This window comes from Danio aesculapii, chromosome 7 (genome assembly GCF_903798145.1).
Source record: "Danio aesculapii chromosome 7, fDanAes4.1, whole genome shotgun sequence".
Lineage (NCBI taxonomy): Eukaryota > Metazoa > Chordata > Actinopteri > Cypriniformes > Danionidae > Danio > Danio aesculapii.
This window is the reverse complement of record NC_079441.1, coordinates 15,616,450-15,637,033: the sequence shown is the minus strand read 5'-3', so window position 1 is coordinate 15,637,033 and position 20,584 is coordinate 15,616,450. Positions and strand designations below refer to the sequence as shown.

The following is a 20,584-nucleotide window of genomic DNA, read 5'->3' as shown; positions in this document are numbered from 1 at the left end:
ATCTGATTGGCTGATAGCCGTGTGATATTCCGCCAGTAACAGTGCTCATACAGCCTCTTAACTCTTCACCCTTGTGTATGACTCCGCCCCCATACAGCAACAAGCAAAGGACACTCTACAGTGTGACAAATATTTCTGCTGTTGGTCAACATGTACTTTTGAGGCTTTTATAGTCAAGAATGTAGTTATTTAGATTGCAACTGTGCAGTTTATTTATACGGATAGTGCTTATTTTAAGATATGTATAATTTTCGAGAGACAGTACGTTGGCTGCCTTTAGCCTTTAATTGAGCAGTACAAAGACGGTTGATGTTGTTCATCCACAAGATGGCGACAGATACCGCATAAGCCCTCAGAGGATAAAAAATTGTGTAATTTTAAACTACAGCTGATGAAATCATTATAAAAGTGGTAAATTACTTGCTAAGTCAATCTCTCTCTTTTGTATGTTGTAGTGCTGTATTTATACCATAGTAATTGTAGTGTATTGAGTGAGATGGGACTTTTTGAGTTACTTTTTGGTTGGCCATCTGTTTGTTTGTAATGAGTCTCCTGTTTTTGTTACTACAGACTAGTTCGGTAATAGGCAGAAAGAAGAAATGCCCGCATGTGTTTAGCATTTTTCCTTATCACAAACACAACAGTAATCTGGTAGTGATTGCGTTGCTTTGGCTTTTTCAGGGGTTAATTATTGTGATCTCCTGATGGCAACGGTGAAATATTGGGAAATCTCTGTAGACTGATGGAATTTCATGCCGTTCAGCCTTATAATCTTAAAACATGAGCAAAATCACCTGTTTTGCCATCACTTTAGTCATTACGCTAGAGAATCATTCAAATCTAGCTCTTTCTTCATGTTGTCCCAGCACAAATGAATTAAGTTAACTTAATTGTTTTTACAAATTTAAGTGAATTGAACATAAAACAATTAAGTTGTGTCAAACAAAACAAATCATTGTTGGTTCAACTCGTATTAAATAAGTAGTTTGAACAAGCAGTATAAATCATTTTTGTGTGTGTAACATATTTGAGGGCAGGGATTTGTGCAGGCAGATAACCAATTGAGTTACCTGATGAGTCACACACTGTACGTCAGAGAGTAGATTAATGCATTCAGCACAACATGCAGCCAGAAGAATCAAAGACCCAGAAAGAGCATTAAATGGATCACATCATCTACATGATGATCTTTTTCTTTCTTCATCAAGTCTGTAAGTACAAAATACCCAATTCAATCATTCACTTACTATTGTTATTGTTAAAAAAAACAACTTTACAGTATTTGTTTTTCCAGCAGGCAAAAATAATTGCACTGTTAATCAAGTGGATGGAGTTTTAACAACTCAAGAAGGGCACAGTGTGTTGTTACCTTGTCTTCTGTTAGAGGATCACCTACATCGTGTGATATGGTATAAGCAAGCTCTTGGAGAGAAACCTATCGTAATAGTGTCATCATATCACCACTCACAACCCAATGAGTTTTCCTCTGAGTTTAAAGAAACTCAGCGTTTTCATGCGGTGAGAAAAGCAGACAGTTTCAACTTAACCATTCGTAGGACACTGAAATCGGATTCAGGCACGTATTTCTGTGGCAGTGCCTTTGCCAACGTTGTTTTCTTTGGGACTGGAACAATTCTGTTGGTTAAAGGTGAGGTTTTACTTTTATTTTTATTTATTGTAACCCTAAAATCTGATTTAGGCACATATTTCTGTGCCAGTGACTTTGCAAATGTTCTTTCTTTTGGAACTGGAATGATTCTGTTAGTTAAACAGAAAGTTTTTAAACTTTTATTTGTATTTATTTTAACAAATTTTAACATAAAAAAGAAGTAAAAAATTGTGCTCAGAGCAAACAGGTAACCAGAGACATTAGATAAGCTCTTGCTGAATTCTTATACAGTTATTAAAGGTGAAGTTGAACTCTTTTTAAGATGGATGATTCCATTTATTGTCACTTGCATTTTCATACAGGTGAAGAACTCAGACCTGCTGTTACACAACACCCAGTACATGCTGTTATTAAGCCAGGAAGCAATGTGACTCTGGAGTGCTCTGTTAAAGGGAAAACGTGTGATAAAGGTGTGCAATCTGTTCACTGGTTCAGACAGAGTTCAAACACAACTCATCCGGGAATGGTTTATGCTCATGGAGAAACCAAAAATGAGTGTGCAGACTCCTCTGATACACAGAGCTGTCTCCAGAACCTTGCTAAGATGAATGTTGGTGTGTCTGATCCTGGAATATACTACTGTTCTGTGGTGACTTGTGATGAGGTTTTATTTGGAAACGGCACAACGTTGGTCATTAAAGGCAAGTATGCATTTTATGTGGCTTTCGAGGTGGATAAACAGTTATGTAATATATATAATATAATAATATAATAATATGTATATATGTATGTATGTATGTATGTGTATATATATATATATATATATATGTATGTGTGTGTGTGTGTGTGTGTGTGTGTATGTATATATAATGGCAATGCAGTGGAAAATCAAAATACAGTTAAAACTCCTGAAAAACAATTTGGAAATACAGAAAATTCCTTTGTGTTTAGTTAGTTCTTTGTACCTGGTTTGTATAGATTGACAGCAAATGTTTAAAGTGTTTATTAATATTTGCTATGAATTTGCAGTGATGACAAGTTTCTATGCTTCGATTAACTTAGATTTAGATGAAATTTAAGTTGGATCTCTACAAATATTTTAATATATTTTTCCCTATATACTGTATACCTAGTACTGGGTTGCGCTTGAAAGGGCATCATATGCTGGAATAGTTGGCAGTTCATTACACTGTGGCGACTTCTGATAAGGGACTAAGCCAAAGGAAAATTTATGAATATAATGGGCCCTATCATACACCTGGCGCAATAAGGCGCTATTTTCAGACCAGCGCAACCCCAATTTTCCATTTTGCGGCACGTTGTTTAAATAGCAAATCCATTTGCGCCACTTTGTGGACTCGTGGGTGTTCTGGTCTAGAAAGGAGATGTTTTAAGGCGCATTGTTGAGGCGTTGCTATTTTGAGGAACTAAAATAGACCACACCATTGACCAACTGAAAGTTGGTCTAAAGTCCAGCGCAGAGCACGTTAGTTGTGTGTTTTAAACACCTACACTTTGCTTAAAACATGCAGGATGTACAGCAAAACACAAATATCTTTACAAATGAAAAAAAAAAGAATTACAATGTTACAAAAATTATTTTCTACATAAGTATAAAAACCACTGCCTTCATGCCTTCTTCATCTCAGTGGGCTTTTTTCAGTTTATTTACGACAACTTGAATTTGTATAATGTTATTATTTTTATTAATATTATTTGTTATATGCATATTTATATTTTAATAAAAAAAAGGTTTAGATTAGTCCACCTGTTGGGTTTTGCAGACATAAGCATCAGTATATGGGGCATAACAATAAGACTTGTGTTTATATAACTCACCACACTTTGTTACTATTATTCATTTATTCATTTGCTAGAAATTAGAACTGAATTTATAAATAGTGTTGAAACAAATCTTTGTGCTTAACAAACGAAAAAAAAATATGTAGGCTAATGGATGTCTTTAGTGTAGTACGTACAACAGCGTTTCCTTACTCCACGAAAGTAAAGAAGTAAATAAAGAGCAAAAGTAAAGTGAAGAGAAAGTGGCCAAATGGAGGAGGCTCTATTTTTATCCTCGTGCTGCAGATGCTCTGTTTAATTGTTTTCTCGCTAGTGAAGCCATTAGTTTATCCACTTACAAAATCCGCAATGTAAATAGCAAATGCATCATGGCTCGATGCAACTGACACTTAAAGAGAATGAGAGATGAGACTGGGAGATGGGAGATTTGGTTTAATGCACATTATGCTCAAAACACACCCATAACTCATTAAGAGAATAAGCAAAACCCTGTTAGTCCATGCGCCAGGGTGCAGAGCGTATTTTACCATTTTTAAAATAGCAAAAGTAGATTCGAACACACCCTTAATGCTTTTGTGCCATTCACTTTAGACTTTGTGCCTATCGTTAAAATAGAGCCCAATAATGTAATAATGTCTTTGTTTATTTTGTGAAACCGGTGGAATCTAATAAGTTTGGCTTGTGGTAGTGTATTATTTTATTCTGGGAATTACATTTAATTCTGACGAATGCTATTGAACCCACTAAATGAATAAAGTTGCACTAATTAATTAAAGTTATTTTTTTCTTCTTCTCCTAGATGGATTTAATAGTGAAAGTATGCAGAAATGTATTTTAATTGGCCTCGCAGTGCTGTGTGCAGTCAGTCTTACCATCAATCTTTTGCTCTCTTTACCATTGAGAAGAAATGGTAATTATTTTATAGCAGTCTTCCAGCATAAGCTTTATAATTCTTCTGTTCTTTTTCCTCTACTTCTTCATCTTCTTATTATTACTATTATAGACTAAAAAGAAATAATGTTGATTATGTAATAACTCACGTGTAACCCATTTTATACTGACTTCAAACAGGTGGAAAGCCTCAGCAAATCCAGACTAATGATGATATTACAAGAGTGCAGGTTTGGAGAATCATATTAGCAAATAGCAGTTAATATAACATGTAATTTAATGTGAAAAAAACAAACACATTTCCTAATTCTTTCTTCTAGTTTCAGAACACAGATGATATTAATTATGCTGCCCTGAACCTTTCCTCAAAAAGAGGTCAGAGAAAGATGACCCTAGAGAAGACCCCAACGCAGACCGATGCTGCAAGATGAGATTTGAAACTTTTTAATGCTGATTGTCAGAATATATCACATTTATCACAGACAACAGTGATACTTTATTAATATTCTATATTTGTGTGATAAAATGTGGTAAAGCAAGTGGGGCATCTGCACTTTTTTCTCTGTGTTTTACATCTAACACTTGTGGGAAACTCATGAGTGGAAAGAAAATATTGTGCAAAATTATATAAAAGCATAACCACATCCTGTATGTGTGTATATAACAATGGCTGAAAAGTAGGGTGCTTATCCACTTCTGTAAGCTTTACTAATAGGATTTAGGTCAGCATTTTAAATGGGTTATTTATCGTATATGTGTCTCTAGACCACAAACCTAAGTTGCACAGGTATGGTTTTAAAATACATTGTGTGGGTCGATTATCAATGTTTCATGCCAAAAATGCAGAATATTAAGTAAAAATCATGTTATATTTAGTAAATTTCTATTTAATTTTTGATTTCTAATATGGATTGCTGAGAGATTCATTTGGACTACTTTGAAGGTGATTTTAAATATGAATATTTTTGAATATTGTGACTTTTTTTAACCCTCAAACTTTAATTGGGTCTTGTATATCAGCTTTCAGATGGTGTAAAAATCTCAATTGTACACGTATTATTGATACTTATAAGTGGTCTTGTGCTCACATGTGTTAGTTCTGCTATAAGAATAGGCTGAATCGTTATTCATATCATATTTAACATCTCAGTTTTACTAATTATTCCACCAAACTTCCAATAATTAATACTTTTGTTCCTATTTTGAGTAAAAATTATATTGAATGAAGAAAACTGTTAAGTGAGAGTTTCAGAGATTTGAAATGGCCTTTCTTTCAGATATTTTTTTTATTTATTTACAAGGTGAAAACTGGATATCATTTGCTGGAGCATGTAATAATGACAACCCAAAAATAAAGTACTAGTCTCTCTCTCGCTTTCGAAAAAGGTAAAAGGTATGTGGTAGGGGATACAGATATGTGCTTTTAAGTAAAATGTATAGACATATGCTTTAAAGGTACTTATATTTACTGTTTACCCACTCTTTACAGAAATAAACATTTTAACTATATTTTGTGTACCTTTTTTTCCTGAGTTTTTGACATGCAATAGAGGAAAATACGAAATGTACAATATAGTGTTCATTTAAAGTCACTTACAATATTTATGAATTGTGCAAATGCTTTTTTTGTATAGAGATTTAGAGTAACCTTTTATAAGCTAAACTTTTTGTTGCATTTATGTACAACAGGCAACTGAAAGTAATACATTTGATTTATGGCTCTATAATACAACATTTACAGGTAAATTGTAACTGTGGGAGTTGGGGTACAACGGAGGTGTGGGTGTTAGTCAGGCAGGCAATGGCCAAAACAGGAGCAAACGGTATCATGAGGGTAATCCATGGTCACAGGCAAAAATGTCAGTGCAGGCAGCAAACAGCATAAACAATAAACAAGGCATGGCAAGGCTAGACAGGAATAATGCTTGGTAATGTTGGTGAGCAAGACTCAGCAAAGTGTGTGTGTGTGTGTGTGTGTGAGGTAAATATAAAGTCCAGGTAATCAGTCAATTATAAGTTACCAGCTGTGTGTGTAATCTGGGAATCAGGAACTGGTGTGTGTGGGGTCATGATGGTATTTGTAGTCCAGTTAAGTAACAGATGTGTAGTACATGGTCGTGATCATGACATTTAATGTACAAAAGTGTACCTTTAAGGAAAAAAAAAATACTCTGGTAAAAGCTCTTTGCTTTACATTTACATTGTCATTTAGCCTACGCTTCTGTCCAATGTGACTTACAATAGAGGAGGTATTCAGCGATTCTACAAGAAGAGACAATACAAACAAGTGCTAATCATACAAAGAAACTGCTCAGTTTTGAGAGAGAGAGAGTACTTCGATAGGTGTTTTTTTTTATCATTTACTGGGGTTCAGGTGTTCTCGGAAGAGATGGGTTTTAGTTGTCATTTGAAGGATACCAGTGTATCTGCAGTCCAAGTGGGAATGGGAAGATCATTCCACCAGTGTGGAACATTGAAAAAATAGATTTTGGAAAGCCTCTACCTATAGCCTCTCTCCACTGGAGGCTACTGTAGACCTTCAAGAGCAGATGAAGGTAAGAGGCTGCAATGCTTTCATTTGAACACAGCAGTTTTTTTTTTATCATACTCATTATTCGTTTAAATGGTGAAATCTCTTTCATTACGCTAGCAGAAGGTATGGAAGTATACCTCAAAGAAATTCCTTGTGGATTTGTTTTGTGGTTCGTTCAACCAGATTTGCTATTATACCTTGTAGACATATTGTGTATTGAAGTGATGCTGTATATTCATCACATTTTAAGGTTGATTAAGGCTGACTTTCTGTTGTGTGAATAGAATACATGGGTTAGTTGTTGGTCCATCTACTATGAAGAAAAGTTCTCTTTCAATGAATATAGCTGTCCAGCCTGATCTCATGAGAAAACGTAAGTATTTTACGTTTTGTCAGTTTAGTGGCTAATTCGTACGAATTCATACGAGTTCAGTCGTATGAAATTGTACGATTTTAAAAAGGAGGCGTGGCACCTAACCCCACCCCTAAACCCAACCGTCATTGGCGGATGAGCAAATCGTACTAAATTGTACAAATTAGATCGTACGAATTAGCCACTAAATCAAAAAGTTACGAATTGCCGTGAGATTGTGTTGAGCTGTCACACTGGTAGACAAGGATGGTTATCTTTTATCAATTTTATTCAAAACAATGCACTTAATCAAAGTGATGAAGCGGGAGAGTGGTGTCAGAGCTGTTAGCGATCTTCTTCAACAGCTCGTAATGTAAACATCTGATGGAAGCGATCTCACATAGTTCGTTCTTGGGAACATCAGCAGGTGAGAATGCAGACAGCAAACACCATATATGAGTAATCACTTTCCTTGATCAGTGTGTAGGATCCAAAGGCACATAAGGAACATCCATGGAAGAAGAGGAGAAGACAAAGGAGCAAAGGTGAGGACAACCATCCGACTTCAATACCGGCCGAGGAATGAGAGGATAAGGTGAGCTTTTATAGTGTCCTTGATGATGAGAACAGGTGCAGGTGATTAGAAGGCTGGTGAGGGTGCATGTGGGATCGCGGGATTGGATGGATGTGGTTTGTGAGGGAGAGTGGTGATTGGATGAGCAGGAACGAGCCAGGGGTGTGACAATAGAGCCACACCAGTAGATCAGTTCATCAATAAAACGCCATGAGTGCAGAAGGCAGGCTCCATTTCCTCTCCATTTCTCAGAGGATCTACAGGTGTGAAATGCGTCTCTGTAAAAATTGCCATTTGATATTAATTTAACATTACAATTTTCTAGTTTAATGGTTGACCTGTCAAAAATAGAATGAAAAGAAAAATAATAAAATTAAATGATACAATCTACAGTCGAAGACAGCATTATTCGCCCTCCTGAATTATTAGCCCCCTTTATATTTCCCCCCAATTTCTGTTAAACTGAAAGAAGATTTTTTCAACTCATTTGTAAACATAATAGTTTTAATAATCTATCTTTGCCATGATGACAGTACATACTATTTTACTAGATGTTTTTCAAGGTACTATTCACTAGGTTAATTAGGCAAGTTAGGGTAATTAGGTAAGTCATAGAAGCAACAACAGCTACATTACGGTAACTGTTACTGAAACCAATAACAGCTTTTTTATTATAGAGCAGAAATGTAAAACATGGAGCAATCGCTTGCTTTTTTTAATGTCTAATAAGCTTGTTTAATCCCGCCCCTTTTCGCAGTGCCGCATGACAGAATTTTGCACACACAAAGCCCAGTGTGATCGTAGCTTTACAGCTAATCAAACTGTTAGGTGTTCTGCTATGATTGGTCGGGACCGACAACACCCTTTTTCCATTTTTCAACACGGCCCATGCTTTTATCAAATCATAAATCATATAAAAGAAAAGTGTTTGTATACTGCTGTATACTAAATGTATACTGTTGTACTGCTGTTTGATTGGGTGGGCTAGACAAATGTTTAAGTGGGTTCATCCCACCCCTGCCCATGCTTTGAGCCAGCCCTGCTCACAATACATTGCATGTGGGACATTAATTCAATTAGAACTACAAATGTTAGTGAAACATATTAACAAACATGGTGCACGGGACCAACTGTCAACAGTGTTGTGCGTGTGAATAGTTATTAATTGTTATTTGGTCATTATGCCGTGCATCTCTCTCACTTTATTTTGAAGAATGCTAAAAACCTGTAGACATTGACTTCCATAAAAAAACAGTTATTATCATGTTAATAGTTGCAGGTTTCCAGCATTCTTCAAAATATCTTCTTTTGTATATCTTCTTTTGTCAAAATATCTCCTTTTTTTTCAACAAAAACAACAAAAAAAAAACTTTTAGAGGTTGTTGCAACATAGGCTCATTCTAAAAAATGTAGCCCTATATACAGTTGAAGTCAGAATTATTAGCCCCCCTGTTTATTTTTTTCCCCAAATTCTGTTTCATTTTGTTTCTAAACATAACAGTTTTAATAACACATTTCTAATAGCGGATTTATTTTATCTTTGCCATGATGACAGTACATAATATTTGACTAAATATTTTTCAAGAAACTTCGATATAACTTAAAGTGACATTTAAAGGCATAACTAGGTTATTTATGTTAACTAGGCAGGATAGGGTAATTAGTCAAGTTATTGTATAACGATGCTTTGTTCTGTAGACTCGAAAAAAATATAGCTAATAATTTTGACTTTAAAATGGTTCATAAAAAATTGAAAACTGCTTTTATTCTAGCCAAAATAAAATAAATATTTCTCCAGAAGAAAAAATATTATCAGACATACTGTGAAAATTTAGCTTTCTCTATTAAACATAATTTGGGAAATATTTAAAAAAGAAAAAAAAATTAAAAGGGGGGCTAATAATTCTGACCTCAACTGTACATTTCTGGATATCGTGAATTATGTAGCCAGAAGTATGGCTGCATTTTGTCTTTAAAACAAATGCTATGAGGAGGTTTGATGCCGTTCCTTTTTGTGCTTTCCAGCTGGCCGATTACCTCCATGTGGACGTCTTTTCCGCTGTTACCAGTTTGTCCAATAGCTCGCTGGCGGCCTTGAGATGCAGTTGACCACGACAACGGGGTTTGAGTCCAGCGAAGAACGGTTCCAGAAAGCAGGCAAGACAAAAACTGAAGCCAAAAATAAACAAGTAAATAACAGGGTGAGAATGTGGTAAAATCTAAAAACGTGGTAAAAATTAGGCAAGGGATTTTCTTTTTCTGGATTGCTTTTTAAAACTGTCGGTTGGATTTAGGGAAGTGGGTGCGCGGGTCAATCAGTGCTTTTGAAAACACTACTGGGTGAGTCAGTCAATCGATCAGTCAGTCAGTCAGTCGACAGCGGCCTCTGGTGGATTTACGCCAGAACAGCAGGTGTGAATGGCAGTCGCGAGAGAAATTTGAGATCTCAAAAGCGTACACAGCGGCCTCTAGTGGATTCGCAAAAACAAAAACTGCAAAATAACGTAGCTCCTGGGACGTATTTGGCGCTCTCTAGAAATGTATATAGCGGTACAATTTCAGAATGAGTCTGGGGTTTAGAGCCACTTAAGGATGAGCGAGGACAATTTCATTTTTGGGTGAACTGTCCATTCAAGTTTATCTTGAAAGTGACCTGTGAAATCTGATGAACATCTTAAAAAGTTTCACCACAAACCTCAAGACTTATGCTAAGCCAGTTTAGTGCTGTTGTAAGATCTAATCAGTTGACCAAAACTACAAGGAACATATGAGAATGTCTGCAGTAACCTTGGCCTACTTAACACCTACTCAAACCTTTTACCTTCCTGTGTGGCTTAAGCTCTACAAATATCCTGTTTCTCAAGATTGAGGTACTAACAAAACATGACCTCCATCAGGACTATCTCTTCATCTGAACAAAGTCCAACAGAAAAATAAGAGTAGATGGAATATAATGCAAAGCGAACCAGCTGTGTCAGACTAAAGCATAGGGGCTGAACATTTGAATGACATAACATCCTGTTGAGTGAGTGACAGGAAGAAGCTGCGCAGTGTAGAGCAGAAAGTGCTGAAGTGAACATCAGCGTAATTCAAATACATAGTTTGATTTCTGCTAAATCATTTTGTCTTAAACAGAATAAATGAATTTGGCATTGATTATTTAAAGCAGAGTGTTGTGATTGGTTGTTTACATTTTTTTCTCTCTTACATACAGTGGTGTGAAAAAGCGTTTGTCCCCTTACTGATTTCTTATTTTTTTGGAAGTTTGTCACACTTTAATGTTTCAGATCATCAAACATTTTTAATATTTGTCTAAGTAAACACATCATGCAGCAAAACTAAATCCAAAACTACATAGCCTAACATATTGTTTATGTTGTTGCTGCTGGTGGGTGTGTTTCAATTTTATTTTATGAATTCAAATGTTGGAAAATAAGTCTCACAAATAAAATGCTTAAATAAGTAAAGGTGCAAAAGTGGATCAGTACCCTAGATCTCATTTTAAATGAATGTGCATCATGGTTGGAGTTGTTTCCACCCGCAAGACCTATTTATATTTCTTTCACAACGCTCACTGCATTTAAACCACAACAAAATACACACGTCAGCCTTTATCTTCACATCCCTTTCCTTTACCAAAAACAAAAATAGCCCACCCTCTTTAGAAGAAACCATTATTACCAGAAGTCTTTGAGGTCTTAAGAATGTATTTGATTCCTTTATGTGTCCGCAAATTTGTTTATATACGTTACTAAAACTACACAGTGCATACATACTGTTTACACTTTTACACCTTACTAGTACCAGGTTGGACCACCTTTTGCCTTCAGAACTGCCTTAATCCTTCATTGCACAGATTCAACAAGGTACTCGAAATGTTCCTCAGAGATTTTGGTCCAAATTGACATGATAGGATCACGCAGTTGCTGCAGATTTGTCGGCTGCTCATCCATCCCACACAAAGTTGCTCTATTGGATTGAGATCTGGTGACTGTAAAGGCCATTTTAGTACAGTGAACTCATTGTCATGATCAAGAAGCCAGTCTGAGATGATTCATGCTTTATGACATGGCGCATTATTCTGCTGGAAGTAGCCATCAGAAGATGGATACACTGTGGTCGAGAAGGGATGGACATGATCAGCAACAATACTCGGGTAGGCTGTGGCGTTGACGCTCAATTGGTACTAATGTGCCCAAAGTGTGCCAAGAAAATATCCCCCATACATTACACCACCACCAGCCTGAACCATTGATTCAAGGCAGGATGGATCCATGCTTAAATGTTGTTGATGCCAGATTCTGACCATCCGAATGTCACAGCAGAAATCGAGACTCATGAGACCAGGCAACGTTTTTCCAATCTTCTATTGTCCAATTTTGGTGAGCCTGTGCAATTGTAGCCTCAGTATCCTGTTCTTAGCTGACAGGAGTGGCACCCAGTGTGGTCTTCTGCGGCTGTAGCTCATCTGCCTCAAGGTTTGATGTGTTGTGCATTCGAAGATGCTCTTCTGCATATCTCAGTTGTAACGAGTGGTTATTTGAGGTACTGTTGCCTTTCTATCAGCTGGAACCAGTCTGGCCATTCTCCTCTGACCTCTGGCATCAACAAGGCATTTGTGCCCAGAGAATTGCCGCTCACTGGATATTTTCTCTTTTTCGGACCATTCTCTGTAAACCCTAGAGATGGTTGTGCGTGTAAATCTCAGTAGATCAGCAGTTTCTGAAACACTCAGGCCAGGCCGTCTGGCACCAACAACCATGCCACATTCAAAGTCACTTAAATCCCCTTTCTTCCCTATTCTGATGCTCTTGACACATGGCAGATTGTTAAAGATCCCGAACCATGCAAGCCAGTGGCGACAACAGAGAGAGAAAAAAAAATTGGCGGAAGTGAAGAAAAAAAAAAAACCTTGAGAGAAACCAGACTCAGTTGGGCACGACCATTTTAATTTCTCCGCTGGCCAAACGTCTTGTGCAGAGCTGCAGTCTCAGTGGCGGTGGCTGGAAGCTGGCCTCAGCGAAGACTCTTCTGTCCCTGGAGCGTCACAGGAATCAGTCTCATGTTCTCCACTCCTCCATGACCACCACAGTAGCTGCTCAGGATACGGTCTGGTCCAGGATATGGAAACCTTGGGATCTTCTCGTCCTTGGTCTTGGATCGAATCAGTGGCGCTGCATGGTCTGAGGGCCTCGGGATGAGTATACCCAGGTGGAAATGGAGAATAAAGAGAATAATTAGCGTAGCTGCTGTTCATAGTGTATATAAACAAGATGCAGAACCTGTGTGGAAACCCTCTAAGTGGTGCACTGAGTGTATGCTTTACTAAACAGATAGGTCTTTAATCTAGTTTTGAACTGCGAGAGTGTGTCTGAGCCTCGGACGTTATCGGGAAGGCTATTCCAGAGTTTAGGAGCCATAAATGAGAAGGCTCGACCTCCTTTACTCGACTTTGCTATTCTAGGTACTACCAGAAGCCCTGAGTTTTGAGATCTTAAAGAGCAAGTTGGATTGTAGCGAGACAGAAGGTTGGTTATATTAACAGGAGCTAGATTATTTAAAGCTTTATATCTAAGAAGCAATATTTTAAATTCAATACAAACCTTAACAGGCAGCCAGTGTAAGGGGGATAAAATTGGGGTGATGTGATCAAATTTTCTAGACCTGGTAAGAACTCTGGCAGCTGCATTTTGTACTAATTGAAGTTTGTTACTACATATAGTATACATATAGTATATTTAATAATATTTTTTCTTTTTTTAATATAATATACGAGTGTTTTACTGTTTTTAAAGTGTTAATAAATATTACAATAAACTACAATATTATAAATAATACATATTACAATAATAAATATTACAGAAGATATAATACTTTCTATGTATATTTAACAAATTAAATTTTGTTAAATTTATCAATAATGTTGTTTCATGGGATGTTATTCAGCACTAAAGTGTAAAATCAGATCAGATCAGCATCTTCTTTTTAGCTTCGAGGTCAGAGTGCAGGCCGGTGTGTTTGTGGTCTGAAAGTAAGAACAGAATGGAAAGATCAAGACGCACTTTAGACACACTTTAGCGGAGCTCAATCTTAGTGGTGTAAAGTTTCCACAGAGCATCTGATGTTGCTAAAAAAAGGTGTCAGAAACTTATGCACTTACAAGTGCTTAGTTTATTCACTGCCACCACACACTCTGTGAAACTCAACTAAACTACAAAGACTTTTAAATTCAGGTGTTACATTTGTTCTCATAACTGCACTGCATGTTAAATAAGGCTTCACCATTTCCAGAAATGCAAACTTAGCTCTTATGAACATGTTAAATGGATTCTTTTCTTATGTGCATGTTTATAAGATAATTTCTAAATGATAGATTTATTATGTAAAGGCAAACATTGTGATTTTGCCCTAATGTTAGATTATGGTTTATAGGCCAAAATACACACATGCATAAAAATGCATTTAGCACCACAAAGCCACAGGGCTTTTAAACGTATAATCTGTTATTTAAAGTTATTTAAGGTTTAGTAGGTTACATAAATTACACGAAAGTTCTGAAAAATGGACACAAAAATGACACACTTTACTTTTATTTAATTATTAATAGTTTTTTAGGGGCTTTTAACCTTTAATGGATAGAATAGTGCAGAGAATTGAGAGGAAATAGTTGGGAGCAGAGAGAGGGGAACGGTTGGCAAAGGACCTCAAGCCAGGAATCGAACTCGGGTCGCCAGGAGCACCATGGTGCTATATGTCGGCGCACTTAACCACTAGGCTATTGGCGTTGATGCACACTTCACTTTTAAGTATAAGTATTCATCAGATACGTAATCTAAAAGATTAAAATCTAGGTACTCATTAAACATAAACGTAAAAATATTGTATATTTAAAAATACACAAATTATTTATAATTTACATTCCTTGCAGAGTGAATAGATTTTCATTCATTCATTCATTTTCCTTCGGCTTAGTCCCTCATTTATCAGGGATCGCCACAGCGGAATGAACCACCAGCAATAGATTTTTAAGCAAAAAAACAAATAGCAACACTGGCTCTTTATTTAGCATGTAAATGAAGGAAAATCACTTAATTTATTTGCAGAAGAATGCAAATTATGATGCATAAAAACATTATTTTATATTTATATCCAAGAATATCCAAGGGTTGTGTCATTTCAGGACCATGGACAAGGATATTTGTCAAAGGTTCTGCAATTTAGTTTACATTTCAACCAAATCAACCTGTTAGCATAGCATGATTTGTGTGTGTGTGTGCGTGTGTGTGTGTGTGAGACCAGTGACCACAAAACTGATCACCTGAAAGCTGAATAAATAAGGTTTCCACATGGTTATGGGCCAATATGTAACACAGGCTCATTCTGAAAACATCCCCCTACATACATTTCTGGAGGTTGCGAATTATGTAGCCAGAAGTACGTATTGCTGCATTTTGTCTATGTAATGAACGATACTGAGCGGTATGACGCTGTTCCTTTTTTTCTTGATAACCAGCTGACCTCCATATGGACCACTTTCTTGCTGTTACTAGTTTGTCCAGTTAGCTGGCCATGCACATTGGTGGACTTGAGACGTAGAGAGGAGTTGACCCAACGATGAGATTAGAGTCTGGTAAAGAATGGTTCCAAAAAGCGGGAAAGACAAAAACAGAAGCCAAAAATATTATAAACAAGAAAATAACAGGGTGAGAATGTGGTAAAATCTGAAAACGTGGTAAAAATCAGGTGAGGGCTTCTCTTTTTCTGGACTGCTTTTTAAAACTGTCGGTTATGTTTAGGGAAGTGGGTGTGCGCCTTTGCAGGTCAATCTGTGCTTTTAAAAACACTATTGGTTGGGTTCAGAGAAGGAGGCACGGCCTTTAGTGGATTTACATGAGAACAGCAGGTGCAAATGGCACTCGTGAGAGAAATTTGAGATCTGCAGCATCTGGCGAATTCACGAAAATAAAAACTGTGAAAAAAACGCACCTTCTGGAATGTATTTCGCGATCTCCAGAAATGTATATATCGATACGTTTTCAGAATGAGCCTGGATTGCCAATATTTGGCTGAGATACAAGTATTTAAATCTGATTGTTCAAAAAATCTCAATTTTGAGAAAATCGTTTGGAAAAGTTCTTAGCTATGCATATTACTAATCAAAAATTGAGAATATATATATTGTATGGATTGCGTTTATAGATTTAAACTCAATTTTTGATTAGTAATATGCATTGACCCACTTTTATGTATATATATATATTTATCTCCAACTCCAGGCTCATACATACTATACTAAATGTACTAAATTGAATTCAAAATCAAATGTAGAATCTTGCTCTGTCCAATTAAAACAAGTCATATGTTATATTTAATGTATGAACATAGTTTAATGAATTTGAATTTAATTTAAAAAGAATTTAAAGGTTCACTGTCCAAACTGCATGCATCGTCTGCTAATATTTTCTTATTTGTCCACAGAATTCTTTTAAGCTGTGGTTGAAACTGTGTAAACTCCAGGAAATGAACAATGATTTGCTCACTAAAAAATCATGTGACTTCATAAACTAAGCGCATGTAACGGTCAATTCTGTGTGAGCCACTTTTCTCAGCCTGAACACAGAATGATCTGAATGAAGAAAGGATGAACAAACAACTCTGTGCGATCATCTTCCTCTTGTATGAAGTCTGTAAGTGCCATTTCAATAATGTTTACATGAATTAATATAATAAAGTTAATGCTTTTTCTGAAGATTGTCATAATGTAAGCTTTGTTTGTCATTTTTTTTAACAGCTGAGACAGTGTATGGAAACATCAGACAGCCTGATACAGTTTTATCATTTCAGGAAGGAGATACAGCATTTTTGCACTGCTTTATCACAGATTCACAAATGAGCATGACACTGTGGTACAAACAAGTCACTGGAGAAGAGCCACGTCTCATTGCTTCCTCTATTTACCGTTCATCAGAAATCACATTTCACAATGAATTTGACAGCAGTCATTTTGAAGTGTTGAGAGACACTGGTGGTTTTAATCTGAAGATTGCAAATGCTGTACAGTCAGATTCAGGAACATATTATTGTGCTACATCTTTCTCTAATGTCATTAAATTTGGAAACGGCACTCGTCTGGTTATAAACGGTGAGTCAGTGCATTTCATCTTCAATTTTAAGGTACAGTTGACTTGATAGTTGAATCTTGACTTGTAACAAACCAGTTTGAGTTTTTTTTTTGTTCTGTTGAACACAAAAGAAGACATTTTGAAGAATGTTGGAAACATGTAATCACTGACCTCCTAGGAAAAACAAACATTATGGAAGTCATGTGTTACAGATTTTCAGCATTCCTCAAAATATCTTGAGATATCTTTTCAAAATATAAATAATAACTGAAACTGGTTTGGAACAAGTCAAGGATGAGTAAATGATGGGAGATTTTTCATTTTTTAGGTGAACTATCTCTTTAAAGAGTTTCTAATGATAAAAATGATTCATAATATCATCTATTCCAGGAACAAAAATCAGCAAACCCACTAATCTACAGTTGCGTGAGCTTGAACAAGCTGAGTCGGAGGTAAAAAAGCCTCTTCACTGTTCAGTCCAAAATCAGCTAGTGAGAAATAACCATCGTTTCCTCTGGTTCAGTGATGGGTCAGAAGAATCTCCTCCGGGATTTATTCATATTCATGGAAACTCAAGTAAATCATGTGACGGGAGTTCTGAATCTGACTGTCATTCACCGACCTGCATCTACAATCTCCCAATGAAAAGATCAAGGTCATCCGACATGGGAATGTATTATTGTGCAGTGGCCAGATGTGGACAGGCTTTATTTGGAAATGTTTCTAAACTCAGTGCAGGTAAGTGTGAGTATTTGGAAAATGTTTTTATTTTCAAAATCTTTTGAAGATTGAAGACCTTGAGAAGTTATGGAAGAGTTGCATTGCAGTTTATGACAAAATTATTAGTCTCCAGACAGTGTAATGTTTTATTCTTTTTCATATATTTCCCAAGAGATGTTTAACAGAGCAAGAAAACATTTCACAGTATTTCATATTATATCATTCCTCTGGAGAAAGTATTTATTTTAGTTTGGCTGGAATGATTTTTATTTTTTAAAAACTTACCTAAGGTCAATTTTATTAGCCCATCTACAATATATATATATATATATATATATATATATATATATATATATATATATATATATATATATATATATATATATATATTTTTTTTTTTTTGGCTACAGAACAGACCCCTGTTGTCCAATGACTTGCATAAGTAACCCACTGTAACACAAAATCTAACCTAGTTAAGCCTTTAAATTGCACGTTTAGATGAATACAAGTATCATGCAAATACTTAGAAATATATTATGGGCTGTCACCATGGGAAAGTTTAACTAAAATGGTCATTAAAAATAAGTTATTAAAACTATTATGTTTAAAAATATGCTGAAAACATCTCGCTGTTAAACAGCACTTGGGACATATTTTAAAAACAATTTAAATTTCATAAAAATGCTATTAGTTTAGTCTTATATAAATGTAATGTCATATAACACCATTAACTCAGAAAAATGATTAAATGTTTTAATAATACTATACTGATCACACTGTACAGCAATAGGCAAAGTTGATTTCTGCATTTTTGGAGAGGGTTAAAACTTTTATATCTTCTACAAGTTTTAAATGGGTACATCTGTAAGAAAGCAAGAAAACATAATAATTGTGGAATCAAATACAAGGGGGAGATCCAATGAAACACTGAAACTGATTATATTGTAGTCAGTTTATACTTTATTTATGGGAGTTTTTTTGTCCATTTTTATTTTGGCTTTTTGATAATATTCACTAGTTTGCCCAGTTTTTTTTTTTTGCAAGATAACTTTGTCAAAAAAATACCATGATGACTATTTAGTGTGTTCCTCTTCACAACACATCATGCTTTTTTCATATTTTGAAGGTTGAATCAACATTGTATCGTCAATAAAGCAAATAAAGAGTTTAAATGCAAAAAAAAAAGATATATATATATATTTTAAAAGTTTGAAATGTTCCTCTAAAATGAGCATTTTTCTCAGTTTGCTATGTTTTGTTCAGTTACTTCACATTAAGTGCAATGAAAATAATTTATTCTTTGTCATAAAATTAAAAATGCTAAATTAATAATTAATAAAATAATAAACCTACACACAGGAGTCTGAGAACAATTGTAATTTTAAAAAACTATTTCAGATGGAACTTAGAGACTTCAAATATTGTGCATACCTATCCTAACTGTTGCCTCTACTCCTGTAAATAATAAAAAAAATATGTAAAAAGACAAAAAGAACATATTAAATATGTTTGTTTGCATGCTTTAGATGCTGTTGGAAGCCCAAAAATATTGTTCATTCAAATTGGCCTCGCTGTGTTACTGGCAATAAGTCTTGCAATCAATATTCTGCTTTGCTGTCTGAGGAAAAATGGTAAGCATTTCTGCTAATGTCTCCTGTTATCTTAACATAATTAACAGTGCAAGCATCGTCTGATCGGGATGCAGTTTTATTTCATTGTCATTATTTTTCTCCATATTTTTTTAAAGATGATATTTCATCTCTATTGTAAACAGGTAGAAAATCTCAAATACAGACTACTGATGAAGATGATGATAATGATTTGTCCATAAATCAGGTAAGATATTATAAATCAAAACAGATTTGAAGTCACTAATAATCCATCTATATTGAGCATTATAATAAACATCTTCTTTTTTTCATTTTTTTTTCATTCAGTTTAGTGAAGTGACCTACGCTACTGTAAAAACCTCCAGCAAATACTCAAGAGTAAAGAGAGAGAGCAAACAAGAGGACACGCTGTATTCTGGTTTAGCATGTCAACAACACAGCTAAAAATTTGTTTTATTACCATATTTGAGGACACATACAATTAGTTCTCTAATCAGTTCCAATTATGGCCTGTTCTTACACATCTGGCACAAGTAAAGCAATATAAAAAAGCTGAAATATTTAGCAATCATATGTTATTGTCCAATAGAAATCATTTTTCCTGGTTGTACATATGTTTGTAATGTACAGTATGTGGATGAGGTGATATTTATGTGCCTTTGTAATTTTATTATTGTAATTTTTATTCATTCATTCATTTTCTTTTCGGTTTGTTCCTTTATTTATCAGGGGTCACCATAATGGAATGAACTGCCAACTTATTGAGCATATGTTTTACACAGCCGATGCCCTTCCAGTCGCAACCCAACACTGGGAAACACCCATACACTCTTGCATTCACACACATACGCTACAGCCAATTTAGCTTATTCAATTCACCTATAGCGCATGTCTTTGGACAGTGGGGGAAACCGGAGCACAGGGAGGAAATCCACGCCAACATGGGGAGAACATGCAAGCTCCACACAGAAATGCCAACTGACCCAGCTGAGGATTGAATCAGTGACCTTCTTGCTGTGAGGCGATCGTGCTACCCACTGCGCCACCGTGATTCTTATAAGTGTAATTTTGTAATTGTAATTCAACATGACTTTTTGTGAATGCCTGTCAAATCGAACTATGAGTAAAATTAATGTAAAAACATTGGCTGTAAATGAAATGACCAACATACCTTTCACCTTACAATGAAAAGTTTCCTGTGCCACACTAATAAGTGCTTTTCTCAGTGGAGCAGTGTGATTGTTTACTTGCTGTTCTTTTTAATAATTATTATATAATTATATATATATATATATATATATATATATATATATATATATATATATATATATATATATATATATATATATATATATATATATACACTATAT

At 35.4% G+C, this 20,584-nt stretch overlaps 2 protein-coding genes across 2 annotated transcripts; both read left to right on the top strand.

The window, feature by feature from the left end:
- The first annotated feature begins 1,141 nt into the window (after positions 1–1,141).
- nitr4a (novel immune-type receptor 4a) lies at positions 1,142–4,866 on the top strand. Its single transcript, XM_056462734.1, has 6 exons — positions 1,142–1,211; positions 1,295–1,648; positions 1,972–2,310; positions 4,212–4,322; positions 4,484–4,533; positions 4,624–4,866. Exons 1-6 carry the CDS (start codon positions 1,163–1,165, stop codon positions 4,732–4,734), a joined length of 1,014 nt encoding a protein of 337 aa, XP_056318709.1. The 5' UTR covers positions 1,142–1,162; the 3' UTR covers positions 4,735–4,866.
- Positions 4,867–16,206: 11,340 nt separating this feature from the next.
- Positions 16,207–20,440, top strand: nitr5 (novel immune-type receptor 5). Its single transcript, XM_056462733.1, has 6 exons — positions 16,207–16,449; positions 16,554–16,904; positions 17,275–17,622; positions 19,131–19,235; positions 19,379–19,440; positions 19,542–20,440. Exons 1-6 carry the CDS (start codon positions 16,404–16,406, stop codon positions 19,656–19,658), a joined length of 1,029 nt encoding a protein of 342 aa, XP_056318708.1. The 5' UTR covers positions 16,207–16,403; the 3' UTR covers positions 19,659–20,440.
- The last annotated feature ends 144 nt before the right edge of the window (positions 20,441–20,584 follow it).